The sequence below is a fragment of the Aquarana catesbeiana genome, linkage group LG03 (assembly GCF_042186555.1).
Source record: "Aquarana catesbeiana isolate 2022-GZ linkage group LG03, ASM4218655v1, whole genome shotgun sequence".
NCBI lineage: Eukaryota > Metazoa > Chordata > Amphibia > Anura > Ranidae > Aquarana > Aquarana catesbeiana.
Window position 1 is genome coordinate 565,732,089 of NC_133326.1, and position 19,346 is coordinate 565,751,434.

The 19,346-nt window shown below is 45.5% G+C and overlaps 1 protein-coding gene across 2 annotated transcripts in view; it reads right to left on the minus strand.

Annotated features, from left to right (window-relative positions):
* Positions 1–3,507: 3,507 nt before the first annotated feature.
* The window catches only part of PTN (pleiotrophin), a 148,752-nt gene continuing 132,913 nt past the window's right edge, over positions 3,508–19,346 (minus strand). For both annotated transcript variants that reach the window (XM_073621809.1, XM_073621810.1), the window contains exon 5: positions 3,508–4,825. In XM_073621809.1, coding sequence (XP_073477910.1) covers positions 4,773–4,825 — 53 coding nt within the window. In that variant the 3' untranslated portion in view covers positions 3,508–4,772. The remainder of the gene's footprint in view (positions 4,826–19,346) is intronic.

Sequence of the window (19,346 nt, forward strand, 5' to 3'; positions counted from 1 at the left end):
ATGATTATGTCAGATTTTTGCGTCTCAAAGCGGTACAATTATTTTGCATAGAAATTTGGCGTTTTATATTGTAGGTCTGTAATTCTTAGCAATAACACACTTAAATCTGTCCACCAAGAGTCTAGTAGATATCCCGGGTATGATGAAGTTTGAAACACAAAATCATAAATTATAATATAATAAATAAATATAAATAATTATAAAAAATAACAATATAATAATAATAAAACTAATTTCCCCACGATTCACTATCGCTCAATTCTGCAAGTGTTCTAATTTACTATCGCTGTTTTCTAGCTGGTCTAAAACCACTTTTGACGTAAAGGGACACTTTTTGGTTGCCATGGGCATTCTCAAGTTTCCAGGCAGAAAGAACAGTATATATAATATAAAACTACATGCAGGGCATTGGACAAAGCACTGGGACAAAAGGGATGTCAAATGATTTCATACAGTAATGCAATCTGTAAGATTACAGTGTACTGTGTGTATTATGATTTTTCTCTTTTTTGAATTTGCCACCGGGCTCCGCCTCCATGCATCGCAACGCTCGCAGGGAATGGAGCCCGGCACAGAGAGGCTTTGGAGGAGGACAGAGTCCACGGACACAGTGGGGGACATCGCAGGATCCTGGGGACAAGGTAAGTAACCTGCACCAGGGTCCTGCAATGCAATCCCGAGTGTGGCTCAGGGTCACCACTAATGGTGCTGAAATATTAACCCCGAGCCACACTCGGGAAAACCGCCAGGGAGGTTAGGCTTCCAAACCAGCTGACACTGGGCATTTTGTGATGGTAGCCACAGAAGGAGAAGACCAAGAACCCTGGGAAGGATAAAATAATGTGGCTGGGATGGGCTTTAAAGGTCACTTTGTGTAAAGTGAGCAAGGTGACAGGTCCTCTTTAAAGCCTAACGCCAACCAAACATTTTTGGATAGACTTGGGAAGGGTAAATGTTTCCCGTGTCCTTGAGAGAGCAGGGCAAGACATGAGAGGAGCTGTTGCCACAGGGATAAGAAGAGGCAGACAGTTTTATAACCTACCTGAGGTTATAACCTATCCAGAGGCTATCCCTTCCCATAATTGGCAGTGGGAAATAGCTAGATAAGGATTATCAAAATCCTTGCTCCCAAATGGATTGGCTTTCCTTGTGCTTATACTGGGGAATTGGACCTTAGTAATCATAAGAGTTGCTTTCAGGCCTGGTTCACACCTATTTTTTTTTTTTTTTTTTGTGAGTTTTCAGTTTTGCAGAAACACACTACAACCCATTTAACATGGTTTCCTATGGATCATGTTCACATCTGTGCATTTCATGGAAAGGGCTGGGGACTTTTTTCTGGTTTTTGGTTCCATAGACTTCAATGGATCAAAAATGTGTATTGAAAAACGCACCTGGAATATGCAAACTGCAACCTGCATAGATGTGAATCAGGCCTAAGTATTAAAGCTGAGGTCCAGCTGAAAAAAAGAAAAAAACTTTTAATAAGCACACTTACCTGTCCAGGGTGCCCGCGATGTTGGCCGCCCGAGGCGATCTGTCCATCGGATCGGGTCTCGGCACCACCATTCGAACTAAGGGAAACAGACAGTGCAGCTTTGCAGCTTCACTGCCCGTTTCCTACTGCGCATGCACGAGTCGTGCGGCACTTTGTGAATGGCTGGCTGTGTTCTGGTACACACACAGTTCCCTGAACACAGCGCACCCCATTTCCCAGAAGACAACGCGAGGAGGAGAAGAATGAAGATCACCGCAGAGTAGGAAGTGGCAGATTAGGACGATCTGCCTAGCAACAGTCATTTCTGGTAAGTAAAAAAAATGTTTCTTTTTCAAATTTTTTTTCCAGATTTTTATGAGCATTTTTATGTAATTTTTTAATTTTTTTAGGGTAGACCTCTGCTTTAAACAAGGTGTGGTGTACAGCACAGCAATCTGTGTGAGCCAATGGAACTAATGTAAGAGAAGTGCTACCGTAACAATCAGGACAAGTCATTTCCTCCAGCAGAGACGTGATACTGTGAAAATGCTTCTACAGTCAAAGAAAAAAAATGTTTTCTTTTAGTATTAGGCTAAATGGGTGTTATAGCAGCCAATTCATTATAAATCGACTGTCAATGCACCACACCACAATGGCCGAAAAAACATTTATGACCGTTTTATAACACATCGGCTGTGCTCTACTTCATACAAGCATACCCCACTTTTAAGTAAACAATGGGGTTTATGTAATGTGTTGGGAGACTGTGCACAACGAATAGCACCACCAACACACTGCACATAAAGCAGGTGCATTGCCATGCAATGTGACAATGCCAATGGGCCTTCCGAGAACTGGTGCTTTGCTAATCTCATGAAGAGAACCATCCTAGCCCCTGAGTGTGTTCAAAAGTATCAAGCAGCATGGTGTTAGCTCGCATCCCTCATAACTACTGTACTGTACAGTTTCCATTACTTGTTGCTGATTGCACCCTTATGCCGCATATACACGATTGGACTTCTCTTCGGAAAAAGATATGATGGCTTTTCCGACGGGATTCCGCTCAAGCTCGCCTTGCATACACACGGTCACATAAAAGTCCGCTGAACTTTCGACTGTCAAGAACGCGGTGACGTACAACACTACATCGAGCCGAGAAAATGAAGTTCAATGCTTCCGAGCATGCGTCGAACTGTTTCCGAGTATGTGTAGCAATTTTGCGCGTCGGAATTGCTACAGACGATCGCATTTTCGGATAGGAACTTTTTCCGATCGAAAAATTGAGAACATGCTCTCAATCTTTTGCTGGCTGGAATTGGGCCAACAAAAGTCTGATGGAGCATACACACGGTCGCATTTTCCGACCAAAAGCTCTCATCTGTCTTTTGCTGGCTGAATTTCCGATCGTGTGTACGCGGCATTAGAAGCTGGCAGACAGCATGTCAGGTCAGACAGGGCAGAAATCTACATTCAACTGGGCTTGTTCTGTAATGATAAAGATTTTTTTTTATTGCTAAGTCAAGCAACTTTATCAGTTCCAAGAGTGCTGTAGTACTTACTCCCATAGGCGTACGCACAGGGTGTGCCAGCTGTGCCTGGGCACACCCTAATCACCCCATGTGGCACAGATTCCCCCTGCTGACACTAGCCTGCTCTACTGACACCATGTTTTAATACATTTAAAAAATATATATATATTTATTTATAAACAATATTATCTATAAGAGTGTGCATGCCTGTGTGCATATCTAAATAAACATACACACACACACATGTGTGTTTGAGCATTGGGGTGCACACCATAATGCAACAGCTGTACACACCTATGCTTACCCCATATATTCCCATGGACAATCTTCCATTAAGCATGAAGGAGCTGGCTCTATAATGAATTCCATATGGCTACAAGAATGGCCTATAAAGTGGAGAATGGTAGAGACTGGCTGATGATTCCCTCACCAGGGTCAGGGGCAGCAATACCTAAGAGCACTAAAAATCGGTTTCAATCTACCATAAAGGCAAGAAAAATGTTTTGGGTGGAGTTATACTTTAATCCCATTATCTGCCAAGCAGTACAGCAAAGACCTTAGTAGCAGAGAATCATGCTAACCATCAAGAGAAACATAGAAATGCAAAGTTAATACAATTAGTGAGTAAAACAGAATATATAATCGTTTGATAGGAGCCCAACCAGTCTTTCTATAGATTTAGATAGACTTGAGGAAAGTTTGAGATTTCTATCGGATTATTATTCCTTTCTGTGTCCCCGCTGGAGAAGTCATTTCCTGTCCCAATGACCCAACAGGAAGTGATAAAATCTTGCTAATGGAGACCCAGTTAGCAGCAAAAAACAGCAATTCTATAACTGTCTATGTCCCCAGTGGAAAGATTATTCTAACTTCCTGTCACAGTGACAGGACAGGAAGTGAGGGGAAAACTTACTAAAGAGACAGAAACAGCAGAAGGGCCTTTGTAGACAGGCTTTTGTTCACTTCAAATGGGTTTTGCATCCCTGTACAAGTCTATGGAAATTCAAAACCCACTTGGAGCTGATCACTGCAGGCCCGAAGGAACTCAACTGCAGGTCAAATGCACCTGTCAATTAATTCTGAATAATCTCAGAAGCATCTTAAATAAAACTGACAAAGGTTCTAGACCTTCTCTGCTCTATTTAGGGCTAAAAACAACTCTTGAACTCTACAATTTCCTCTTTAAACATTTTTTAAAATGAATTATTTTGCATTGGTTACAACTATACAAGTCATGTAAACGCACAATCAACTGTCATTTTATTTTCTATTTTGGCTTTTTTTGCTTTTATTAGTCAGTATTAAATAATAATTTTATTAGATGGCGCAAAGGTTAAATCCTTGTAGAATATCCCAAGAGAGGCAACTTGTGGCTGTCTAGCTGCTGAGAATATACAAATCCCAATATGGTCTATAGGTATGCTGGGATGTGTAGTTCCACAGCCACTAGAAGGTCTTGCTTGTCTGGGATGTAGTATTAATAGAAATAATACGGTATAATATATACCCCATACCCACCTACAAAACAAGAAAAAAAATTCTAAGCCCCTTTCCTCTATATACACACATCTAATATCATCCCCTTACAATGTGTTATGGTTTAAAAGAAAATTCTCCCACCACCGAGTAATAGACTAAATTGTACAGAGTATGTTCCCCTCTTCCCTTCCTCTACTACAGGTAGACAGTTTGTTAAGCCACTTTGCAGTGGGCTCAGGTGCGCCCCTCAGAGGTCGTGTGTCCTTTTCTGGGCTTCTTCTTCTTGTTCAGTCTACCATCTTGTCTTGCTTCTTCCCTTCCTTTTTCTTCTTTTTTGATTCTATGAACAGGAAATATGAAAATTGAAAAGAATTTAAGAAACTTTAAGTTTAAATGCTTTAATTCCACAAATGCCACTAATCTATTTGCATCTAAATGTTTTATGTGCTTTTAACCACCTCAATACAGGGCACTTACACCCCTTTCCTGACCAGACCAATTTTCAGCTTTCAGCGCTCTCACAATTTGAATGACAATTACTCAGTCATGCAACACTGTACCCATATGAAATTTGTGTCCTTTTTTTTCACACAAATAGAGCTTTCTTTTGGTGGTTTTTACTAGTGAGTTTTTTATTTTTTGTGCTATAAATAAAAAAAGTAAATTTTATGAGAAAAATGCCTTTTTCTTTGTTTCTGTCATAAAATTTTGCTAATCAGTAATTTTTCCTCATAAATTTTGGCCAAAATTTGTACCGCTACATATCTTTGGTAAAAATAACCCAAATTAGTGTATATTATTTGGTCTTTGTAAAAGTTATAGAGTCTACAAACTATGGTGCCCATCACTGAAAATTGATCACATCAGTACATCAGGTGAATCTCATTTCTTGAGACACGAACAAGTCAGGAAAGTACAAATACCCCCCAAATGACCTCTTTTTAGAAAGTAGACATTCCAAGGTATTAAGTAGAATGGTGAGTTTTTTAACTTGAAATTTTTTCCCACAATTCTTTGCAAAATTAAGATTTTTTTTTTTTAACAAAATTGTCATATTATCAGGTTATTTCTCACACACCAATCAGAAACAAACAGTCAGCGCAAAAACTCAATGACTACTCACAGCAGCTGAACACTAAAGGCAAATATATAAACCCTTTAGAACTGTGTAAATTAATAAGTGCAGCGCTAAAATTATTAACTAAAAACAATCACTAAATAAAAAAGTTCAATAAAGTTCATATGTTCGTGAAATGAAACACATGTAGATAAAGAGGCACACAGACGTCACTGGTGATAAAGGGTGCTTCATGCAAAAGTTTAAGGTGATCCTTGGTCCGTGCTCACACCATTTGTTTAGCCAAACTGCTCACCTTGCTAAATAGACCCCTGAGCAAACAGGAAGGTCATGAGAGCTTTCACCACCTCTGGTGGTAATGGTAAACTTGTAGATGGAAGCTGGGCACCTCTCGGACTCCGCAGATAAGCCTTGTAACACTCCCGCAGCAACATATAATACAAAGAAAAGATCTAGTGCTCTCTGTATGACTTGTAAAAGGTAACATTTATTAAAAGACGGGTACTCACATAAATAGCACTTAGTCCAAGTGCTAGGATATCAAGCATTAAAAGACTGGTAACAGCAAAGCTGGTAAGGTGGCCGTAGTGACATTAAGATGAACTCCCGCACGCGTATCGTCCATAGGACTTCCTCAGCGATAGTGGAGTATCGAAATGCCACTGTAGTTTAAATAGATAGCCCCTTATCACACTCACCTGTGTAATTAGAGAACGAGCGGTAGGCATCCAATCAGGACGCACCACTCACTAATAGGAAGTGTATATCCAGAAAGGTTGCCATAGCGATCACTAAAGCGCGTCATGCAGCGAGGAACCTGTATGGCAATCCGACTGTGTAATAGAGAGAAACGAGCGGTAAGCGTCCTATCAGAGCGCACCACTCGGACATGGGAGGAATTTGATAGGCTGTATCTCCATAATGGTCATTACGGCGCGACGGCATGACGGCGTGACGGCGGATCACATGACCACGCACCTCAGAAGATACCTCCCACCTCGGAAAGACGTAAACAGAGCTAAGATATGTTTACCTGTAACCATGGTGATCCGGCGTTACGTCCGCAAAGCGGCAACACTCACGCCAGTCATCCTCACATTATACCGCCTTCCCAGAGGCGGAGTAAACATACAGCCTCCAGCGTGTGTGGTTGTCACAGCAGCCAAAAATAAGTGGGCTGGGTGCACACCACATCACTGCTGGAGACCAAATATCGTTCAAAGATGAATTTATAACATAACAGGCTTATCGGTACCCACCCTACATAATAAAGAGGAGTCTCCTGGGAACCAGCCTGGACTAAGGTTCCCTAAAAATAAAAGGTTAATGTTAATGCCTACATGGTCTGTAGTCACCAATGCTGACCCCACATCCGGCATCAGAAATGCACACAATATTTAAAAGATGTAACCGGATGAAAAACCTAAACAGGTGTCCAATAAAGGACATCCTAAAAAAATATTACTAAAAATAGTAAAAAACTATTTTAAATTAATCTTAATTAGTCACTACGGCCACCTTTTACAATCTCCCAAATATAACAGACACCAATTGAATAATTCTCCTAAGACATAAAAAAATTCTCCTAAGACATAAAAAAAAAAAAAAAAAAAAAAAAAAAACTAACGGTCAGAAATAAAACAATTCAAATCAAACTCGACATTGAGCCCCGTAGGTACTCCCACATGTGTTTCATATATCCAGAAAGACTCACGGCGGCTCAATTGTCTTATGAAATTGCCGCCCCTCCAATGGGGCGTTACTTTTTCCACTCCCCAAAACTTAAGTTTAACAGGGCTGCGTTTGTGAAAGAGTTTAAAATGTTTGGAAACGTTGTGAGAATCCAGGCCCTTCTTAATATTGGTGATATGTTCACCAATACGAATATGAAGGGACCTGGATGTTCTACCCACATATTGTAGGCCACATTCGCATTCCATGATATAAACGACTCCTGATGTCGAACATGTAATGAAATCCCTAATTTGATAAACCTTTTTTGTGGCTGTGGCTACAAACTCTTTACGTTTTTTAATATTGCCCTTGGTTTGTTTACATGGTGGGCATCGCCCACATGCATAGAAACCAGTCATAAGTCTTAGCTCTGTTTACGTCTTTCCGAGGTGGGAGGTATCTTCTGAGGTGCGTGGTCATGTGATCCGCCATCACGCCGTCATGCCGTCGCGGCGTAATGACCATTATGGAGATACAGCCTATCAAATTCCTCCCATGTCCGAGTGGTGCGCTCTGATAGGACGCTTACCGCTCGTTTCTCTCTATTACACAGTCGGATTGCCATACAGGTTCCTCGCTGCATGACGCGCTTTAGTGATCGCTATGGCAACCTTTCTGGATATACACTTCCTATTAGTGAGTGGTGCGTCCTGATTGGATGCCTACCGCTCGTTCTCTAATTACACAGGTGAGTGTGATAAGGGGCTATCTATTTAAACTACAGTGGCATTTCGATACTCCACTATCGCTGAGGAAGTCCTATGGACGATACGCGTGCGGGAGTTCATCTTAATGTCACTACGGCCACCTTACCAGCTTTGCTGTTACCAGTCTTTTAATGCTTGATATCCTAGCACTTGGACTAAGTGCTATTTATGTGAGTACCCGTCTTTTAATAAATGTTACCTTTTACTAGTCATACAGAGAGCACTAGATCTTTTCTTTGTATTATATGTTGCTGCGGGAGTGTTACAAGGCTTATCTGCGGAGTCCGAGAGGTGCCCAGCTTCCATCTACAAGTTTACCATTACCACCAGAGGTGGTGAAAGCTCTCATGACCTTCCTGTTTGCTCAGGGGTCTATTTAGCAAGGTGAGCAGTTTGGCTAAACAAATGGTGTGAGCACGGACCAAGGATCACCTTAAACTTTTGCATGAAGCACCCTTTATCACCAGTGACGTCTGTGTGCCTCTTTATCTACATGTGTTTCATTTCACGAACATATGAACTTTATTGAACTTTTTTATTTAGTGATTGTTTTTAGTTAATAATTTTAGCGCTGCACTTATTTCTCACACACAGCATATGCATAAAATACATTACACCCCAAAATATGCTACTCTTCCCAAGTATGGCGATACCACATGTGTGAAACTTTTACACAGCCTGGCCACATACAGAGGACCAACATTGAAGTAGCACCTACGAGCATAAATGACACATCTCATTTCTCAACCACCTATTACACTTTTGAAGGCCCTGGAGCACCAGGACAATGGAATTGCCCACAAAACGACCCCATTTTGGAAAGCAAACACCCCAATATATTATCTATGAGGCATAATTAGTCTTTTGAACGGTTCATTTTTTTCCAGAAGTTTTTGGAAAATGTGGCATTTTTTTTTACACAAAGTTGTCAATTTATAAGATATTTTTAAAACATAGCATTTATACAACAAAAATTACACCCCATAATACATTCTGCTACTCTTCCTGAGTATGGCGATACCACATGTGTGAGACTTTTACACAGCCTGGCCACATACAGAGGACCAACATTGAAGTAGTACCTTCAGGCGTTCTAGGAGCATTACAGATCTCCTTTCATTCCGACCTATCACACTTTTGAAGGTCCTTGAGCACCAGGACAGTGGAATTACCCACAAAATGACCCCATTTTGGAAAGCAAACACCCCAACGTATATTCTATGAGTCATGGGCTGCAGATAGGTACTCAGGTACTCTGATGGGCTGCAGATAGGTACTCGGGTAACTTGATGAGCTGCAGACAGGTACTCGGGTACTCTGATGGGCTAGTGAAAGGGACTCGGTTACTCTGATGGGCTAGTGACAGGTACTTGGGTACTCTGATGGCCTGGTGACAGGTAGTCGGGTACTCTGATGGGCTACAGATAGGTACTCAGGTACTCTGATGGGCTGGTGACTGGTATTCGGGTACTCTGAAGGGCAGTGACAGGTACTCAGGTACTCGGTACTTATATGAACTGTGACAGGTACTCAGGTACTTGGTTAATCAGATGAACTGTGACAGGTACTCGAGTACTCAGATGAACTGTGACAGGTACTCAGATGAACTGTGACAGGTACTCGGGTACTCAGATGAACTGTGACAGGTACTCAGGTACTTGGGTACTCAGATGAACTGTGACAGGTATTTGGGTACTCAGATGAACTGTGACAGGTACTCAGGTACTCTGGTACTCATATGAACTCTGACAGGTACTCATATGTACTGTGACAGGTACACGGGTACTCACTCAGATGGACTGTGACAGTTACTCAGGTACTCAGATAGACTGTGACAGGTACTCGGGTACTCAGATGGACTGTGACAGGTATTCAGCTACTCAGATGAACTGTGACAGGTACTCGGGTACTTAGATGGACTTGACAGGTATTCGGGTACACATATGGACTTTGACAGGTACTCGGGTACTCATATGGACTGTGACAGGTACTCAGGTACTTGGGTACTCAGATGGACTGTGACAGGTACTCGGGTACTCAGATGGACTGTGACAGGTACTCAGATGGACTATGACAGGTACTCAGATGGACTGTGACAGGTACTCGGGTACTCAGATGGACTGTGACAGGTACTCAGATGGACTGTGACAGGTACTCGGGTGCTCAGATGGACTGTGACAGGTACGCGGGTACTCAGATGGACTGTGACAGGTACTCGGGTACTCAGATGGACTGTGACAGGTATTCAGCTACTCAGATGAACTGTGACAGGTACTCGGGTACTTAGATGGACTTGACAGGTATTCGGGTACACATATGGACTTTGACAGGTACTCGGGTACTCATATGGACTGTGACAGGTACTCAGGTACTTGGGTACTCAGATGGACTGTGACAGGTACTCGGGTACTCAGATGGACTGTGACAGGTACTCAGATGGACTATGACAGGTACTCAGATGGACTGTGACAGGTACTCGGGTACTCAGATGGACTGTGACAGGTACTCAGATGGACTGTGACAGGTACTCGGGTGCTCAGATGGACTGTGACAGGTACGCGGGTACTCAGATGGACTGTGACAGGTACTCGGATGGACTGTGACAGGTACTCGGGTACTCAGATGGACTGTGACAAGTACTCAGGTACTCAGATGGACTGTAACAGGTACTCAGGTACTCAGATGAACTGTAACAGGTACTTTGATGGGTGGTGACAGGTACTTTGATGGGTGGTGACAGGACCTCTTTATTGGGGGGGCAATCAGTGTGATTGGTGTACACTGTAAGCGGTATCAAGATGTTACCGCAATCTCCTTCTCACACACGAACAGTGTGTGATGAGGAGAACCCGGTAACACCTCGTTACCGCTCTATGTTTACATTTAGTGATCGGCTGTGAAAGGATTACAGCCGATCATGTGGTAAACAGCCGCCAGCCAATGGCTGTTTACCAGCGTCGGTGACGAGCAGTGTTCCCGGTAACACACTGCCACCGACGTGCATGCGCAGCGCACTCGTGCGCATGCACTGTATAAAGTGGGGCGGTACCATTTGTGATGGGCCGTGACTTCATCACGGCCGGTCACATGGTAAACAGCCATGCCCAATGGCTGTTCACCCCCCATCGGTGGCAAGTGGTGTCTCCGTGACACGCCCCCACCGAAGGTACAGGGATGCGCACACGATTGCACGCATTCCCTGTTTAAATGGACAGACGTCATATGACGCCCGCCCAGAACGAGAGCCGCGCCACCTGGCCGTCATATGACGGCTGGCGGGTGGCAAGCGGTTAAAATTCAACATTGTGACCTGTAATCCAACCCAGTGGACTGTGCTGCACAGTTGCTTAGTGGCTTAGTTTCAACAATGAGTTGCTTGGTTTGATTCCTGGCCAGAACACTATCTGCATGGAGTTTGTACATCATCCCTGTGCATGTGTGGGTTTCTTTCCCCACCCACAACAAGAAATGCTGGTAGGTTAATTTTCTCCTGTCTAAACTGGCCTTAGGCCCCTTTCACATGGGCGGTCCAATCAGGTCTGCCTGTCAGTTTATCATGCGGCCCTGATCGGACCCTCCGGTCTCTTCTATGGAGCGGTGGATGTCAGCGGACGCATGTCCGCTGACACCCGCCGCCATCCGATCCAATCCTGTCTGCCAAAACAGATGGATGGTGGTCCTATTCCCCATCCATCAGATCAGATTGCATTGGATGGAAGCGGACAGGCAGTCTGTTTCCATCCGATTGCCCCATAGAGGAGAGCAGGACTGTGTTTGTTCTGCATAGTGGAGCAGACACGGACCTTTCATCCGCCTGCTCAGTGGGGATCATCGGACAGATCCCCCACTGGGAAAGCAGATTCCCGCTTAGCGGAGGCGCCCGTGTGAAAGGGGCCTAGGTTTTGGTCTTAGTATGTGTGCATAAATTGGCTATGCACATGTGTTGTCACATTCTGCATGCCGTACCTACAACCTTGTAAAAAAAAAAAAAAAAAAAAAAACCCCAAGAACAGTCCAGGGAAAAAAACTCTCAAGACAATTGATCATGATGCCCTGAGAGCTGGCCCAAAAAAACACCAAGAGTTGGATACAAATATATACTGTACATGAGAATAAATTTACAAAGAAAAAGCGAACTTTGTAGACACCATAACTACAAATTTAAAAATATACTGTAGCACCCTCTAGTGTGCTAGAATAGCAATTGTTAGGTTTTTGTTAGTGTAGGTAAAATGTTCAGGCTTGGCTGCCTGCTTGGAGAAGATTCTAGAAGAATGGGAGGGAGGTTAGGAGCTGCCTGCAGTATTCATGAGGGCCCTGACCAATCCCCAACAGATGGGTTGGCAGGGGGCAGGCCCCCTCAAATACTCAGGGTCAGCCCAGCTGGGGCAGCAGAGTTCTGGTAGAAGATGGAGATAGAGTGTTAGGAGGCTGTCAGAGAACCTTGGGGGTACCCCCCTAGTCTGGGGTGATCTCGGGTCTGGGAGCTCAGGTGCGGAAGGGAACCTCTTCATATTCTGGATGCACCCTCTGCACACTGGTACACCCTTCCAAACAAACTATGCAATGAAAAAAAAAGGGATCTTTAGTTTACATATATTGCAATACATGTTTAGGCTGACCAACTGCGTCAACGTAATCCCTCTTCTGGCCAGTCCTGCACTGTCTTACCACTGAAAACGCTAAGGTGGACACCATGCCAACATGGGACATAAAGACCCAAGGTGGGGGGGAGCTACTAGGTTCAGATCTGGTCACTGCCTGCGTTACAACAGAGAAAAGATATACCTGTGCTCAAATCCCAATAGCTTGTACATGTATTTGAACTATCGGGTGCTAAAGGGGTGTGACCACATTTTAACACTACAAATTCTGGATGGACCCTCTGCACACTGCATGACACACAGTGGTGTCCTGACCAGTGGCATGGGAGCAGGTGTGAGGACAGCAGGAGGAGAACACTGCCAGGCAAATCTCCAGGGAAGAAGACAGCCAGGAGGGCTGGTGAGTAGCCAGTAGTCAGTGTTTTTCCAGTGTAGCACCCTCTACCTTAGGTAGGTAGGTGCCAGTGTTAGTTTTTTTTTGTTTTGGCCAGTGCAGGTAAATTTATGCAGGCCTAGCTGAAAGCTAGGACTGTTTGTTTTTGATCTGTGGGGCTGGGAGTGGTTTAGAGCAGCAGCAGGTGACTGACATGTGGCATTATCTCTCTGGCGCCTCCCTCTGGTTTCCGGAAGGTTTTGGAAAAGAGGTGGGGAGAGAGGATTGGAGTGGTATGAGGTGTATCTGGGAGCCCTGACCAATCCCCAACTAGGATTGGCAGGGGGCAGGCCTCCTATATATACCCAGGGTCAGTCTGCTGGAGGAGTTGTTGGGTGGAAGAACTGAGTGATGTAGTGTTAGGCTGTCAGGGCCTTTGAGGGAGCCTCCTTTCTAGTGGGTGGTGACCTTGGGATGGGGCTCGGGAGCTGGATTGGAACCCCTCATACAACCCACATCAGGGGTGTCCTGAACAGGAGCAGGAAAGGACAGTGGGGAACGCTACCGGGCAAATCATCAGGAGGGATCCATCTGTGGTTTGGTGAGTGACAGGCACAGTCAGAGGATCTGGAAGAGACATGCCAGGAGTGGATGTAGAGCCGGAGGGAGAGACTGTGATGTTATTGGCAGGGAAGTCGGGCTGCTGTAGCCAGGAGGTTTGGCAGAGTTCGCACAGGACATACTGGGACCAGTAGTCCACCAAAGCAGCTAGCACAAAAGACTCTTTTTTTTCAATGCTATTGGTTGCTACACCAAAGGGGCTTGCAGGCCCTTGCCAGAAAATAGCTAATCCTGAACTGTTGGGGGCATGTCCAAGATGGCGACGGGAGCGGACGTGTTCTAGCTCCGCTCCGCCGTTCGGATCATTTCTCCGCCATTCCCGCGGTGCCGGACATCCATCTGCCGCTGAAAAACCCTCAGCCTTGGTCCCTGGAACCCTCTGCCCATGCCTGGCTACAAACGGGGGGGGGGGGGGAGCAGTGTGCCGACAGTCCCACAAACAAGCCGGGACTGCACACCACGCTGGAGGGAAGGCCGCAGCTGTCCCTCACATCATGGCATCCCAGGAAGAGGAGATGAATCACGAGGCTGCTGCTCCACAAGCCCCTTCACAACACACAGCACTCCTTGATGCAATTAATGGCTGTAAAACAGCTTTGACTGAGAAAATGGACAGTGTATACATAGAGCTGGGCCTTATCAGCAGAGACATTGATGCTTTCAGGGGCAGGGTGACAGAGGTGAAACACTGTGTGTCTACAGCTGAGGATGTACAGAGAGAGCACACGGCTGACCTTCATTCATTAAAAGTCAGAGTTAAACATCTCGAGTCGCGTGCTGAAGACGCTGAGAATCGCAGCAGACGCAATAACCTGCATATTATAGGGCTGCCTGAGGGAGCAGAGGGCAAGGACACCACCCTGTTCACAGAGCAGATGCTGCAGTCTCTTCTGCCCCATGCCTCTTTTTCTCCCCATTTTGTGGTGGAGAGGGCCCACAGGATTCCCACAGTCAAGGGTCCGCCAGGGGCCCCCCCGCACACTTTCATTTTTAAATTGCTCAATTTTCGAGATTGAGATCTTGTCCTGAGAGAGGCCAGAGGAATAGGAGATCTGAAGTATGAAAATGCTAAAATACTAATATTTCCAGACTATGCCATTGAGACACATCGTCAAAGGAAATCGTTTGATCAAGTATGTTCCCGTCTTCGCGCCAAAAGTCTGAAATACAGCATGCTGTGCCCTGCCAGACTCCGGGTCCAAGATGGTGAACGAGTGAGGTTCTTCACATCCCCAGAGGAGGCGTCCTCCTGGCTTGACACGATCCGAGCAGGATAAAGCAAGTATATGTTCCACAGCTTGTGCTCCACTTGATTTAAAAATTTTTTTTTTCCCTTTTTTTTTTTTTTTTTTTTTTGCTATGCATTCATCTGTGGCTTTCTGGCTTTCTCTGATGATTGACTCTGTTTCCCCCTTGCTGACATTACATTTACAGAGGGCACGATGAATCTTCTGCCCAATTGTTTCCTGGAAGAATCAGAGTCCCATGATCTAGTGCTCCCCTGTTGCCGGAGACTTATTATAGTCTCCCCCTGCACTTTTCATCCCTTTTGCTCCATCTGCAATCTAAGGGGAACACCGTTTTAAGCCAGAAGCTCATCTAAGCCTCAGGAACACTTAAATACCTGCACTAAGTTTTGTACCCCCAGCTTGCTGGGAGACCGGCATCTCATTTATCATCTGGAAGACCCTAGCTGTTATGGGTCAGCAAGCATATGTACAGTAAGCCTCTTGCACACTTTACCTCCATGGCTTGGCGGTTTGCCGAGGGGTTTTTGGGAAGGAATGCCACCCACTGTTCTGGGGGGGCTGGCAGGGAGGGGGAATGTTTTGTTTCTGTTATTATTATTTTTGTTCTTGTTTTACTGATTATGATGTGTATGTATACCTGACACAGACATATGGAACTACAATTTTATCGCCCCCTGAGGGCTACTCTCTTGAGGTAACAGGGATGTTTGTTTCCGCTCCATCCGGGTTGGGCTTGTCCTCTGAAAAATCTCCTAAATTTATGTACTGGAAGACCGAATGGCATCTCTAACAATTGTCTCGTGGAACACCAGGGGCCTTAATTCCTCTGTGAAGCGGTCGCTGGTGTTCCAGTTCCTAAAAACATATAGTCCTCACATATGTGTTCTTCAGGAGACCCACCTGGTTGGAAGGAAGACTCTTGGTCATCTATATCACTCAACTTATTTGAATTTTGCCAGGGGGGTTAGTATCCTAGTGCGCAAGTCCCTGCCATTTAGGCTCTTGGGGCTGGTGCTCGACCCGGATGGACGGTACATAATAATACATGCAATGGTGGAATGCTTGGAGTTGTTGTTGGTGGGTGTTTATATACCTCCTCCTGCCTCGACTAAGTTACTTCATAAACTGAGCCCTTTTATTGCTAATTATGGCACAGACAATCTGTTGCTTATGGGGGATTTCAACATGACACAACGAATCCTGGGTTGGACCGTTTTAACGCACTGGGGGAGTCCACGTCGGATCTGTCCATTTTGGGGAGACGTATGGATATGGCGCCATCCTACTGATAGGTCTTTTACCTGCCACTCGGCTACGCATAGGACTCTCTCACGCATAGATTTGATATATGCGGGGAGACCTCTATTATCCAGGGTACAACAAATTTCCATCCTGCCAAGGGGAATATCCGACCACGCACCGCTTCTTCTCCAGTTGTCTCTGGAAGGTTCCCCTGCAGATAAACTGTGGAGGTTGTCGAGATTTTGGATCTCTGACCCTGGGGTGGATGCGGGGTTTCGTCAACAAATGAATACCTATTGGGCACTGAACCCTGGGTCGGCCCCGGCGGCGGTGGTGTGGGATGCCCTCAAGGCTTCCTCTAGGGGTCAATATCAAACGCTGATTGGTGGAGTCCGCAGACAGCATAGAGCAGATTTGGTTAAGGCTGAGGAAAGGGCCACCTCCCTGGAGCGACAGTACACTCAGAATCGAGATCCAGAGCTTTATACTAAACTTCAGGAGTGCACTAGAGAGGTAATGCTGCTCCACACCTCACTGACCAAAAAAAAACTACTGCAGCAATCCCAGAGGATCTTTGAGGAGGGTGAGCGAGGGGCTAAACTACTGGCATGGTTGGTCCGAGAACAGTCGGCCTCCATGAGCGCTCCCTCACTGATTGACAAAGATGGAGTCAGACAAGTTTCCTCTAGAGCAATTAGTGAAGGGTTCACGTCCTATTACTCAGACCTATACTCCACTCGAGTGGACTACTCTTTGGAGGACCTCCACATTTACCTCTCAGATGTTGATTTCCCTGTCCTGACTGATACCTACAGGGACCAACTTGACTCCTCTATCACCCTTGAGGAGGTCCAATGGGCCATCTCCTCGCTCCAAGCAGGAAAGACGCCTAGCCCTGACGGGTTTCCGGCTGAGTTCTACAGAACGTATGCCAAGGAACTAGCACCCAAATTTCACTCTATGCTCCTGTCCTCGCTGAGAGAGGGGGCCTTGCCGGCTTCCATGTCTGAGGCGGTGATAGTAGTTATCCCCAAGCCGGGTAAGGACCCTGAACTCTGCAAATCCTATTGTCCGATCTCCCTGATTGACGTGGACGCTAAATTGCTGGCCAAAATCTTGGTTGAAAGGGGTGATTACAGCCCTGGTCCATCCGGATCAATCCGGATCAATCCGGCTTCATACCAGGCAGAGGAACAGACATCAATATCCGCAGGCTGTTCACCCACGTTGATCTGGCTGGAGAGGGCGACACAGGAATAGTGGCTGCGCTTGATGCCGAAAAGGCATTCGACTCAGTCGAGTGGCACATCCTCTGGGAAGTGCTGGAATGCTTTGGATTTGGACCCAGGTTCATCTCCTGGATCCAGCTTCTTTACAGGAACCCGACTGCCCGTATTAGAGTAAATGGCCTATTGTCAGCCCCATTCAGCCTACATAGGGGTACCAGACAGGGGTACCAGACAGGGGTGCTCTGGCGATCGAGCTCTTGGCGATCCTGATACGTCAGGATCAGAGAGTGCGAGGTCTTCAGGTTGGGATAGTCCAGGAAAAAATCTCGCTTTATGCCGATGACACCTTGTTGTATCTGGCCGACGCGGGTGCCTCCCTTAGCTCAGCCCTTGAGATAATAGACCAATTTGGGAAATACTCTGGAGTTCGAGTTAATTGGGACAAATCAGTCCTGTTCTCCCTCCATCAGTCGGGTCATGGGGCGGTTACTGACACTCCACTCCAATGGGTGGATGAATTTAAGTATTTTTGCCATCCAAGTTAAATCTGCTCAATAAAACAATAAAAACAAGCTGATGAACTGTTTATTGTTCAGTGAGGAGTGACTGCAAGTGAATGCAGGGCTGGGCAGGGTGACAGGTGGAACTACTACACTCAGCGGCCCCACGGGGGCATTGCTACAACTGCCTAGGTGTTTACTCAGACCTGATCAGAGTGCGACCATAAGGAGTATGCGCTTGGAATGTGGCTCTCCATCATGGGACATATTAATCTATAGCAGTTGGATCAGTGGGAGATGACTTATCTCATCATATAGGCAACTGCACATTGCTCCCCATCCCTAACAAACTCCATGCATGGTGCATTACAGAACAGCATGTCTGAAATCATGGGAAAATGGGAGGATGGGCAAACTTATCTAAACTCATGCAGGGGCTGCCTGTTTCTAGCAATTTGCAATCTCTTCTGATTACATGAGTGCAGTGCGGCCTCAAAGCATCCTTTCTGGCTCTAAGCAGAGAAGACACTAAATTAAAGCAGCATATGTCCTGTGTTCAGACCTTGTCTGCAGTCAGGCAAAAACTTATGCAGCATACACACGACACGGTCGGACTTTTCGACCGGACTGGTCCGACGAACCGAGTTCGGCGGACAATCCGATCGTGTGTGGGCTTCATCGGACCTTCAGCGGACTTTTCCAGTCGAAAATCTGACGGACTTTAGATTTGGAACATGCTTCAAATCTTTACGTCGTAACTCTGCCGGACCCAGAAATCCGCTCGTCTGTATGCTAGTCCGACGAACAAAAAACGACGCTAGCGCAGCTATTGGCTACTGGCTATCAACTTCCTTATTTTAGTCTGGTGTAAGTCATCACGTACAAATCCGTCGGACTTTGGTGTGATTGTGTGTAGGCAAGTCCGTTCATTAAAAAGTCAGTCGGAAGTCCGTCAAAAGTCCGTTAAAAGTCCGTCGGAAAGTCCGTCGGACCAGTCCGGTCGAAAAGTCCGCCCGTGTGTATGCGGCTTTAGAAAAGCAGAATAAAAACAGAGAATATTTACATTGTTCTGGCCCAGGGATAACAGCTCTCAAAGCACAGGGAAAGAAAATGTAGGGATATAGTTGTTTTATATGCAAAGCTATGTGATATCCCAGGGTAACAAGTTTCTAAGACAAGCATTATTTCTTAAATTTAAACCAGTTTTTTCTTTTTCTGAACACTGCATGCGAACACGAAAGCAATTCTGGGTACAGCATTTCGCTTTATGCATTTATGAATGATTTTGCTCCCTGCCTGCGGTTCCGCATTAAAGGCCAGCTCCGCTCTCTACAAAATTTAACATTTTACAGCCGAGCAGAATCCCTTCTGCAGCCACATAGCTCATATAAAGCTCTCAAGGGCGCGGGCAGCGGCCTACACCGAGAAGAAAGAAAGCCAATAGAATAAATATGTATTATCTCGCCTTGCTATATTGCCTGCATAGCATTAGATGACAGGTAGGCACTGGAGGGGACTCCATT